This window comes from Streptopelia decaocto, assembly GCF_964273445.1.
Source record: "Streptopelia decaocto genome assembly, chromosome: 5".
Lineage (NCBI taxonomy): Eukaryota > Metazoa > Chordata > Aves > Columbiformes > Columbidae > Streptopelia > Streptopelia decaocto.
The window spans coordinates 50,849,169-50,861,351 of record NC_138659.1 but is presented as its reverse complement, the minus strand read 5'-3'; the positions used below and the strand labels follow the sequence as shown (position 1 = coordinate 50,861,351).

Below are 12,183 nucleotides of genomic sequence, written 5' to 3'. Positions count from 1 at the left end.
TCTTCATTAAGAAGAGATAACAAGCCTAGATTTGCAGTGTTGAGATGGAAAAAATTGTCCAGACTTGCACTCTTTGAAGGTAAAGGGCTAGATTTTGCAAAACATACGGATACACATGAAGCTGGGTTTTCAGGGACTGCAACTCCCCTCCATGTGTTCCCTTCATCCCCTACTTGCCACTTTCTGTAACTTGCTCCCTCAGCTTTGGCAAACCTACAGAAATCCAGCTCTCTTTGGTTCCCTCTGTTACTCTGCCACCTCTGTGAGCAAGAAGGATCAGGAGGAAGAAGGGAATGGGGAAATTAAGAAGAGAAAAAGGAAAGCAAAAACTAGAGACCTAGCAAGGAAAACAAAGCTTCACCACCCTGCACCCTAATTTTAATGTTCTTGATGGGAAAGGATGAGAAATTCTGAAAAAAATTGAGCTGATTTTTTTCACCATTTTGACCCTACAAATGAAAGCAGCTTCCAGATGTTCTGCAAAATTGCTCATCTGCATCTCAAAAAGCTCTGCTGACAGGCAAGTGTTGCACTCACCCACAAACCAGCCATCGTCACATTTCTCCATGACATCGACAATGTCACCATCCCTCAGTTCCAGCTCATCATCGTTCTGAGGAGTGTAGCTGTAGAGGGCTTGGTAGCTAACTCTAAAACCAGAAAGATACCGCACATCAGATCCCTTCAGAAGGAGATGTCTCTCTTCCCCATTCTAATTCCTCTTATATTTTGTTCAGTGCAGTCCAGACCTGTGTTTTCCATTTGCGAGATGGAAGTCAACTGCATTAAACTGGCTGTTGTCACAAGGCCATGGCAGTAAAAATTGTCACACCTGCATTATGTGGGATATGCAGAGAGCTTCTGTTTCCTTTTTGCCATGTAGTTGTCTCCATAGCCTGTAACAACCAGAGTCTTCCTAACATGTAGCACATAGAGAGCATAGGAGTGCAGACACCCTTCTGAGTGCAAGCCAAAACCTGGATACACTCACTCCTGGGCTAAATGAGACATCTGTTCCCTTGCCCGGGCTGTGAATGACCACCCGGCAATGTGAAGGAATTTAGAAAAAGATACTGCCTACTCTACTGCAGTAAGATGGCTGAATAAATCATGACTGAGGAGGTACGGTGCAAGCAAAAATCTAAGGCTGAATCCTGCCCTGAGATACCACTTGCACCAGAGGCACTCTGTGTTTATCAAAAATTAAACTTACAGAGTGGAAACAATCTCTGGGCAAATATTGGGAGGCCTGGATCTCCTGCCTGTGGGGGGTAAGAAAAGAGCTGATGGGAGACTTTCTGTCCTGCATAAAGGGGTGGGGGAAAGCAAAAACTTCTTTTTAGGAGTCAGCTGCCAAGGAACTTCAGTTCCCAGCACACAGTGTAGGCTACTGTTCTCAAAACCATCAGTGAAAGGCCCCACCAAGCATAACGGCAGCTCCAGGTTTAAACCCACCAGACAGCTTTGAAAATTTCAGCCTTGATCTCTCAGATCATTCAGCCACCAATTCATCTGCAGAACTGGCCAATAACACACCGAGCAGCATCAGTGTTGGGAGTGCTCACTGTGTTGTGGGAGGCTGAGAACAGGGGTGAACATGTTGACCCAAACCATATGAGCCAGGTGTAGCCAGTGGATATTAATTTGTCTCCATCTTCAAGATACAAAAACATTGAGATAGTCTCCATAACCAGCATGAATCAAGTACCTAAAGGAGACCTAGTCCTGGATTGTGAGGTCATTGATTCAGGTGCTATACAGACACAAAGGTCTCAGTTTTACACTACTCATTATGATGATATGTACCCATTTTTGTTCTTTAAAGAACTGACACTTTCCTATAATTCTAATTTAACTCCTGAAATGCTAAAGCTTTCACACCTCCCCATTTTTACCACCAGTCAGAGACAAGGCCTCTGGAAGAGATGGGAGCCAAAATGACTTACATGTCCCGTGGTGTTTGACTTCTGTCAGGGCTGGCTCCTTGCTGCTGTGCTTGAGGTTGCTGAGAAATGATGAGAGATGGTTTATAGTCATTAGAGGTCACCTTGTGGCCAGAGTCAAGAGGCTGAGAAACAGTACTGCAGTAATGAACAGACTTTTCTGCAATGTTTATGATCTCATTGCAAACAGCTTCCTGCGTGGTAGGCAGCATTGACATCCAAGAACACCCAAAGGACAGTCAACAGGGGGGAGGGAAGGGAAAATATAGACAAGAAGAGATGGAACATTCCAGATGCAGCACGTAAGTCCAGTAAAAAAAAAAATAAAAAAAAAATAAAAAAAAAGAGTTGTAGATCCAGGTAAATGTCCAGGTAGTGGAGTGCAGAAGGGATCCAGGTGTAAGCATGGAAAAATAGGCAAGATACAGAAGAATTTGGCATTTAGTTTGAAGATTTGTAACAAATACATATACATACATTTTTTTTAAAAAGCAGCAGCATAAGAGGTTGCAATTAGTTATGCAGTGGCACCATTACAAATGCTAAGAAGTCAGTTCAAGAATGCAAGGTGGGCCGCTCCATTCATGCATTTTGCTTCATTTAACTTATAACCAGGGACTGGCAGCACAATCAGCCCAACTTCCTATTGGCTACGACAATTCTTCTAATTGCTAAATCCCCCTTTTGTGTTGTAAACAAAACAAAGTATGCAAATAGATAAATATGTACCTACTTTGCAGCTAAAAATTTTATCTCTACTGAGGTGTTACAGTCTGGGTGAAGAGAGTGTAGGACTACACATCTGATTTAAACAGTGGCCTTACCACATAGCTCTTTTCAGATTCTGTGAGATCTGGTCCAGCTCTCAATGAGTGGTGGGAAGGCTGTGTGATCACCAAGCAAATGATAAGGAAGACATTTTAGCAGATGTTATATTGGTCAGAATTAAAAAAATTCAAATGGAGTGCAGACAACAAAAGAAAATGAACAACTCTTCCCCTCCCCCCGCAACACCACACTTCTTGAACAACAAGGTCTTTCATTTACACAAGAGACATTAGGGCTACAGTAACACAAGTTCAACAGACACAACGCTGCAGAGATAAAGGCGACAGCGAAACAGAACCTCAGGGCAGGGAATTGGAGTGGAGGTTACAGACACCACTACAACCAGAAATGGTACCTGGTGTCATTCTGCATTCCTGTAGGGGGGGAACAAAAATCCAAACATGGACAGAAGCACATACTCAAGAACACCATACTTGAAAGGCCAAAAGCAAGCTGAGAGGAACCTTCTGCAGTTTTTAGAGAAGTCCTCAGTGACTCTGACACAGAAGAAAAGAGTAACTTCTTAAAAAAGACCAGCTCAAGTCCTCGGAGGGCACAAAGCCGTGTAGCCTCATCAAGATCACTCTAGCTTGTGCCAAGCGAGGATCTGAGCTGCTCTGTTAATTCCCACAAGGAGACAGAGGTTCAGGTCAGAGGAGGCCCCGACTGGAAAAGCCAGCTCCAAACACCACCACCAGTGAGGCTTCTGGGCTCTGCCCTGACTCTCTTCCCAGTCACACCTCTTCACAGGGACTCCCGTGTCCCAGGGCACAGCAAGGAAAAATCAGGGTGTTTGGGGTTGGAGGTTTTAAGGGGAAGGTCACTGAGAAAGTTGCACAAGTATCCAGAGCCTAGGTTTGCACACTTCTTGAATATTCTAATACCTTCTGAAAACAATGGGCACGCTGTGAGGAAAGGGACGTCTGAACTAGTATAGGGTTATTTATACTACCTGTAGGACTGCCTGGCAAAGCAGACTGGATTAGATACACTGATAATTCAACACAATTTTCAATCCAAATTCCAAAGGCCTAAATTTTTATGCTTTCCCTTCTCTTCTTTATTCACTTCAACAATGCTCTTCAGTAAAACACTTGCTTTCTCACAGCATCCTGAGACAGAGCAGAAGCAGAGTAGAAAGAGGTTGGTGACACCTTCAGCCCAAGAATGTTCAAAGAGTTTGGAAATGTACATGGTGATGAGCTCATCCCTGTCTAATTCCTGTTCTCAAAGCTCCTCTGAACCACATCTTGGACCTCTGGAGGTATGCCCATCATTGTATTAAAGCAAACTGCTTCTTTTCTCAAGGACTGTGACCCACTCGAGGCCAATCCAACCCCACAACAACTCCTTTGTAGTCGGCTGTACTATCTGGGGCTGGAATGTGGGATCAGCTCCTAAGAAATGAGGCTCTGTTACCAAGTATGATTCTATAGGAAGACAATTAAATGTAAGTTGGATGGGCTAATTGACGTGGAATCTGCATTCAAAGCATTTGCTGTGGAGCCTGAAATCACCACAGGATTTCTGGTAGTCATTCCTGCCTGTCTATCATCAGCCCTGAAAAGCAAATGGAATAATTAGAAATTTATATTGTGCAGACCAACTGGATATAGTACATCAAATCTGACAAGATCAGAGCTAACTCAGGTGGTCAAACAGCTAAGAAAAACCAATTTCCAGGCTGAGGTGAGAGGCAGCTGTAAGAATGATTTTTTTATTTATTTATTTTTTTAAATTCAGGAAAGTGCTTCTCTGTTCCATACTAATTTACTGCTGAAATTGCTCCATGAGCTCCTAAAATCACGTGGTCCATTTCTCATTGATTACTTGTGACCTCCCTGACCAGCTTTTCCTCCAAAAAGCATTAAGAACTATGAATTAAATTAGTTATTTGAGAGCTAGAAAATTGACACAACCTCCAAAGGCTCCATGGAGCAGGCTTCTATGTGCAATGCCAGGAGCTGCAGCATACCAGCAGCAGAACTTTGGCCATGTTCCCTTTCCTGGCAGGATCCCCACGGGGGCTTCCTTATGGCAGCTGGGCAGGTGCAGAGGCCAAGTGGTCCCCTGCCCTCCGGACAACCCCACTTGCCAACAAGACACACAACTAAGGAGATCCTCTCTGGCCTCCACTCCAGAGATCCAGGCAGCTCCTACCAAAGCAAGGGGTGTCTCTGCACTAACTCCCAGGGTGATGGCAGAGCCCTACAGTGGGGTGACAAAACACTCCGAAGTCAGCAACCACGCAGCATTAGCCAAACGGTGAAAAACTGACCAGAATAGATCCTATAATCTTACATTGTAAATGTACCACCCCACTGCTTCGGACAAGTGACCCTGACAGCATAGCCTAGGTGGCTTTTTTTGTTTGTTTGTATGTTTGTTTTGTTTGTTGTTTTTTTAAAAAATAACTACACTATTCTTGCAGGGAGAGAATAATAACAACAATAATAAAAGCTGTTGTAGGTCCAAATGCTCTTCAAATATGGGTTCAGAAACCCTATAAATTACCTACAGCGGTGGGTCCATGTGCCAGAGGTGGCTGAGGAATCAGTGAGTATAGGGCAGAACTCCAAAGTATAAAACACAGACGTTCCCCCCAAAAACACTGAGCCAACCCTGTTGCTGCTGCGGTACACTGAGGGCCTTAAAAGTGACCAAGTGTTCACAACCCATGGTGACAACTCAACTCCTACCCTCTCCGTTACACTATGTGCTTTATTAAGACTGAGTAAACAAGCAGCTGCTCAAGTGTCTTTGTCTCCACATCTACAGACTATACAAATATGCGGTATAGTCAGTCCTGAGGCACAGCTGGCCACTGTTTCCACCTCGTATAGAGTCTGAGGATGGATCTAAAAAGCACCACAGGTTTATAAGAATAACAGAAAAAGGTTCTATGTCTAAAAAAGTCCTGAGGCGGGTTTTAACTGTTAGGAAGAACAATACTGGAGTTACTCAGTAGTGCTCTCCCCGCACCTAGTGAAGTGTCATCAGTGTGTCTGTCCACTGCAGCTCTTGTTCACATGTCTTCTTCCATCCCTTTCTGGGGGGAGTTAAAGGACTACATAAGCAAAGAGAAAGCTAAGCAGAACAGACTGACAGACAGACAAATTGGTATCCCCTCAGAGAAAGGCACATATCAGCAGTGATGCTCCCACATGTGAATGAAGAACCACAAGCACAGAGGACACCCCAGCCCAGGCGAAAGAAAAAAGGAAAAACTCTGCACACGCCAAGCCCAGCCCTGGGGAAAGCGAGGGGAAAGCTGGCCAGAGAGCTCTCACAAAGGACACCGAGAAGGCTGCAAGTGCACAGCAGCCTGACCTAAAGGCTGTCAAAGTCCATGGAAAGACTGTCCAGCCCCTGGAGCAGAAGCTGAACAGCAGAAAAAAGTGTCCCTCACAGAGAGTGGTCCCAGCACTTGCTGCAGGCTGGGCAGCTCTGGCTGGGACAATAAACACGCTGGGCAGAAATGCTGTGGTGGTATCCTGTGGAGCAGCAGAAAACCACTGAGGGGGATAAAAGCTTACCTTGGAGATGGTGCTAAGTAATGAACATGCTAAGTGAACATAGCTGGTCTGTGCTGGGGAACATGGGGTATGAGCATCCTCCTCATGTGCCCTCCTCTCTACCAGCACAAAGTGGGTGAAATTACCCACCACTTTGCCTGCGTGGTTTTGTACAAGTGGAAAGGAGCAGACAGCCCCCACCAGCGTCCCTCACACTGCTGGGTGATGCAGAGACCCTTGTCCAGCCCCTCCTGCCTTCCCACCACACAGCTGCGCTGCTCACACGCTCGCTAGATCCACCACTGACTGTCACACTGTGCTACCAGGACCTCAGGGTGACACAGGAATTAAACTAGAAAATTCCCAAGGATTCCCCGAAATAAATTAATCTGCTAAATTACCTTACTGCTTAATATGCTGTTTTACTGGATTATTGAAACAAACTATCTCTAAATTATACCTGAAATATCTTTCACATGCTTGTGGGGTCATTCTTTTTTCTTTTTAGTTTGGACTGTGAAACTAAACAAAAAGGAAGAACTTCAGAATAGCTAAAAGAACCATCGCATTTTATATTATTATTTAATGGAATACGCAAGAACACAGTCCTTATGCCAGCCCTGTACCAAAGCGGTCTTAAACCTGCAGAAACCTCTGGGTCAGAATTTCATAACTGGTGCCTTTCGCTATGATGAAAAAGAAATCTAAAATTCAATATGGTAAAATACCTCAAACACCAGGGGTGGACAGTAATGGAAACAAAAGCCAAATGTAATGTCTCATTTCCATGTCTACTAAGTGCTTTTCTCATTTGATTAAAATCAACAAAAAGATGACAGATTTTTGAAAAGGCCTCCAGGGTATTACCTGCAGTTCTGCTGAAGCCATCAAACTCTGTATAGGTCACACAGATAACAAGAGATCATTTGCACATACAAATACCGCTCCTGCTCCCTAAACAACTGTAGACCCAGAGCTGGAAAGGAAGTCAAGACTACCGATAACGTCACACACAGTTTTAACTTGACACTGACAATGCTCTGATTGTCGAGGCATATAAAATATAATTTTTGGCTCGACTTCAACTCCAAAGAAAGGCCACAGGGTCCTCTTACAACCAGGTGCAATGTCTGAAATAGAACTGCGTGCTAGCCAGCACCCAGGAGAAACATCTTCCCCTAACTGTGGCTCTTTGCGCCTACTCTTTTGAATCGCATACACCCACTGCAAGCACCAGCAGGACCAAGCAGATCAGAGGTCAGGAGGGAGGCCAACAAAGAAAACTACTTTGGATTTATAACATGAAGCAGAATATGCATCCTATTGGACTGAAAGGGATGCAGGAGGTGGTTGTTCAGTGAAAAGCTATGCAAGCTCACGACTGGAGGGAAATGAGAGTAAAGGTAACAGGAAAATGTCAGGGTTAAAGCAGTATCGCACTCTCATAAACTGATCAACAAAATAAGTAACATTGGCAACTACTTCCCACACTCACGCTGCAAGAGCAAAGATTGCTTCCCCAATACTCATCACTACAAACTCTCTCCAGTTTTTGCCAAATGTGAGCTTTCTGTTTCAAACATTGCCATCTTGTGGAAGCTGCCTAGAAGGACTGATGACACACCAGCAGCTGCGAGCACTGCTCATTCCCAGTCCCTGGATGTCCCAGCCACACAGCGCTGAGGCCGAGTTGGTTGTGCTGTACAGAACCTACCACATCCCTCTTTAAAGACATTTGTAGCTCTCACCAACAGAAGCTCTCTGAGAAGGCTGAACAGGTCCCTTCCACTGCGGATACCAGGTTCTATATGCCCTATCCCCAGCTCTGAGACACTCAAACCTTGAATCCTGATCTCAGGTGGTTAAACAAATCCTGAACTGAAGTCACATTACATCATTCCTGCTAACAAGGCCACCAATGCTGCCTTGTAATGCAGTTGAGCCATAGGAACTCAAGGTCAGAACTAAATAAGCCCTGGATTAATCCTTCAGAGGAACAGAAAATCAGATCCTCAGCTGGTACAGACTGGCAGAAACCCAGACTCGTGGATTTGCAACAGCTGAAGATTTTGCCCATACCTGCCCTTCTGCACAGCCTGGAAGTAATTTTAAATCATTTTTTCAAAAAAATAAAAATTCTGGATTAAATAGCAGGAGAAATATCTCACCTGTGGAATCAATGAATGGCTAAATAAGCATATGACAAAACAATGGCATGGCATGGAAATAGCTCTAAGTAATGGAAAACTGATCAGCAAAGATGATTACCTGTGGCTTATTGATTCTGCGTGTAAGTCTGGGAGGTGGCTGTGTTGTGACAGTAGAGGAAGAGAGGGCAGAGGAAGAGAGAGGAGCAGATGAAGAGAATGCTTTTGAGTCTGCAGTCTTTTGAAGAAAAGAAAAGCTGGTCAGCTTGGTACACAGTCTCTTATCACAATCACTGCGAGTGATATGAGCATCCACTATCCAGTAAATTTGACGCACACACAGCAAACATAACTCCATGCAAGGGCAAGTGCAGTTTCCAGTTGGTTTGTCTGAGCTGACCACCTCATTCTGTTTTAAACATGCAGGTTATGCCTGTAAAAAATGCTACTAAAAATATATCCAGACAGTAAACAGCACCGTCTTTACACAGCTTTCAATACGCTTTTGATTATGATTCAAGCAGAAATCAAACAATTTGTTATAAGATTTCCCAGTGTGAAATGTATCTTTTCAGAAACCCTAGTTCCTCCTTATCTAATGTTAGCTAGGTGGGGTATGCCATGGAAGCTATCACAGTGTATCCAAGACAGTATTTATAATACTACAATTTTGAGCTCTCCAAACTTCCACTCAAATACGAAGTATCATGGGGTTGCTGTAATGTATTTTGTCTGGCTGTAGCCCACAATGGACCCCAAGTCAACTGAGAGCTGCAAAGTAAGACAGATCTATACCAAGGCTGGGGACAAAAGACATGTTGTAGAAGCTACTGGAGAGTCCTGCTATGTTCCTTCTTATGGTAACCATACAGCTACACCTAACTAAAAACTCTTGGGGAAAAATATCGCTAGGTCTAATTCTCATTTGTGGCTAGACCCTTTCACATAACATTGGAAATGCAAAGGTAATAAATTCCACTCAATGCAGAGATAACAATCAAGCCTCCCTGACTTGGTCATGCCCATTCCAGACTAAGGTTTACTAAATCACAGGCTCCAGGATCAACAGCGGTCATCTTTGGTGATTCTACAAGCCAGGTTGATGTTTACAAGGCTTTTCAGTCCTTGGCTTTAGGAGTAACAAATAAATTCTTTCACCAAAATGATCCATTGCACACTGGAAAATCTCTGAACAACAGGGAATTGCCTGTTTTCTACATAGTGAGGTACATGGGCATGAGGCCTGTGTGATACTTTCAGCTGACACATCTGGTAATAGCTACTGTCTTGGACAACCACCTAATTAGACATGACCAATTGGGTCAGTCCTGTGTTACTATCTACTCTAAAATCATTTACACTAGACTGGCTCCTGTGCCCTCTTCTAAAACTTTTTGATCCACCAGTGAATGCCACTGGTGGCCTCTGGAAGAAGGTCTTCAGATCATCAAAATCACATGCAGCAGCCATTGGCTCTGCCCGGCCAGCAGAGCAGCACAAACCTCACCACACCAGTTAAAATTAGGGATTCAAAGCAGCACACACACATGCAGGAGAAGTACCTTCTTTTCTCCGCTTTGAAACTTTCCCAGATCACCTTTCCTCATGCCTCTTTTCTCTGTTTTACCTCCCTGCACAATAGCCATTAGCTCCTGACACAACTGGTTGTCCTCAGAGGAACCCACAGGTCTCTTTTCTGGGCTCACACGCATGTCTAGTTGGGATGGTTTCAGGCAGCGCTCGACAGAGATCTTGGGATCAGCATGAGTGCCCTGCTCGGGGCTGCTGCTGCCCTCTCTAGCCTTTTGGAGCCACGCTTGGCTGCCCGCAGTGTCACGCTGCTCTGCCAGGACGCTTTCGGGGCTCCCCACTGCCCAGCGAGGGGAGTTAGAATAGCTCACGCTGGGAGACGGGGAGCCAACAAACTTTTCTTCACTTTGCGGAGCGGCCTGATAGAAACTGCGAGCAGAGGGCTGAGGTCTGGATGAGTAAGAGGGCAATGGGGATTTAATGGACCTGGGAGTCGAGGAGCCAGAGAGATGAGAATGGTGAAGGCTGACCGAGGGGGAAGGGCTGGCTGCAGCAGAAGGCGAGAGATAGTCAGTGGGAGAGAGGGAGGCTTCAGGCGGAGGAGGCAATGGAGGAGTTATGGCAGGAGTGGTGCTAGGAGACACTCCCACGGTCAGAGCAATCCACTCGGATGTGACCGCCTGCACCTCTGGAGACAAGGCGCGGCGCGCAAAAGGCAAAGGCGGAGGAGTTGGTGTATGGAGTAGCTCAGAGCTGGGAGACTTGAAGGAGACAAAAGCAGGAGAGAAAAAAGAAAGAAATGAACAAAAAAATAATAAAGGAAAATACAAAATGACCAAGCAAAAGTAAAAGGAGAGAAAGCGAGCGTGGAGAGGAGCAGATCTGTGACCAAGCATGGTGCATAAGTTTTCCAGGGACAGGTGCACCATGTTGGAGAACATACTGTCCACAGCTACTCCAACCACAGAATCTAGTCAGTATCTGTGCTGCTAATATCCTCCTCCAGCCTTTGTCAGGATACTAGACACAAAACATCTTGTGGAAGACATTAAACTTCATACCACATGCCCCATGTCTCTCAGGGAGCGGTTGAAGCCACCATCCACGATGGCAGCGTGCAGCATTTGTCTGACCTGGCAGTAATAACTGGTGACCCAGCAGCTCACACTGTCAACCTAGTCAATATTCACTGCTGCAATTATTTTTGAGTTTATCCAAATCTAGCATGAGCAATGCCTGCTCCTCCAGAAACTTGCATCATGGAGGCTGTGGAGGAGAAAGGGATAAAAAAAGCCAGCTGTGGATATTTGGTCTTTAGGCAATTAAAGTAGGCCCTGTGTTTGTAAAGGCAGAACACATGACCAAGTTCTGCCCTCAGCTATTACCACCAGCAACAGCAGTGAGATGAGATCAGCTACTTTAGCACTGATTAGAGCATTTCTCAGTCCTCTGCCAAGTTAGGCAAAAAACTAAGGGAGAGAATTTACCAGGGGAGGAATCAAAAGCATACCAAAGGGAAACAAAAAAGGGTAGATACAATCCCTTCTATCAAAGGGAGAAGCTTGCAGACAGGCCACAGCTATGGAGAGACTGTCAAGCTCCAATAGAAAAGCTCAGCTGAGGCTGAGCCTGTTCACTTTGACAGGGAACCCCAAACAAGCAACAAGTCTTTCCGCTTTACACAAGTGGCTAAGAATAAAAACACTCCTTTTAGGGAAGATCCAGACAGACACCAGGCATGAGCCATGGGAGCCTTTCCCATCTGTCCTGTACTGCATGTCCCTTCCTCCTGACCCCAATTCTCCACTTTTCTTCCTTGCAGTCTTGACTTCAGAATGACCTTGGTTTGGTCCCATGTGTGAGCAGGGGATGCACCAGAACCTCATGGCCACAACCCAGACACGTATGCTGACCTTGAAGCATGAGTATGTGCAGGATGAGAGCAAAACGAAGGGATTTAGAGACTCACTGCCTCCCTGATATGTTTTCCATGGCAAACATTCAGGGAGCCCCATTTTGATTTCTGGTTTGAACTGCAGTATCGTTTATAGTGAAGCTGATATTAATGGAAGATTCCAGACTGTCCTGCTCTCAAAACCTCAGTTCATTTACCACTAATTTCAAATCATAGAAGGTGTTCTCCTGACCCTGTCTCCCCAAGCTTTGGCCATGAGCTGGGATATGAAGGAGTAAGTATATAGCTTGATTCAAGCTGATTGG

The 12,183-nt window shown here is 45.0% G+C and overlaps 1 protein-coding gene across 32 annotated transcripts in view; it reads right to left on the bottom strand.

Annotated features, from left to right (window-relative positions):
* Nucleotides 1–12,183, bottom strand: part of SORBS1 (sorbin and SH3 domain containing 1) — a 172,802-nt gene that overhangs the window by 2,409 nt on the left and 158,210 nt on the right. For 16 of the 32 annotated variants that reach the window (XM_082052552.1, XM_082052531.1, XM_082052553.1 and 13 more), the window contains 5 exons: nt 9,996–10,724; nt 8,555–8,671; nt 2,768–2,827; nt 1,947–2,137; nt 538–650 (listed from right to left, as the gene is read on the bottom strand). In XM_082052552.1, coding sequence (XP_081908678.1) covers nt 538–650; nt 1,947–2,137; nt 2,768–2,827; nt 8,555–8,671; nt 9,996–10,724 — 1,210 coding nt within the window. The remainder of the gene's footprint in view (nt 1–537; nt 651–1,946; nt 2,138–2,767; nt 2,828–8,554; nt 8,672–9,995; nt 10,725–12,183) is intronic. The other 16 variants (XM_082052541.1, XM_082052542.1, XM_082052548.1 and 13 more) reach the window with 8 other exon arrangements.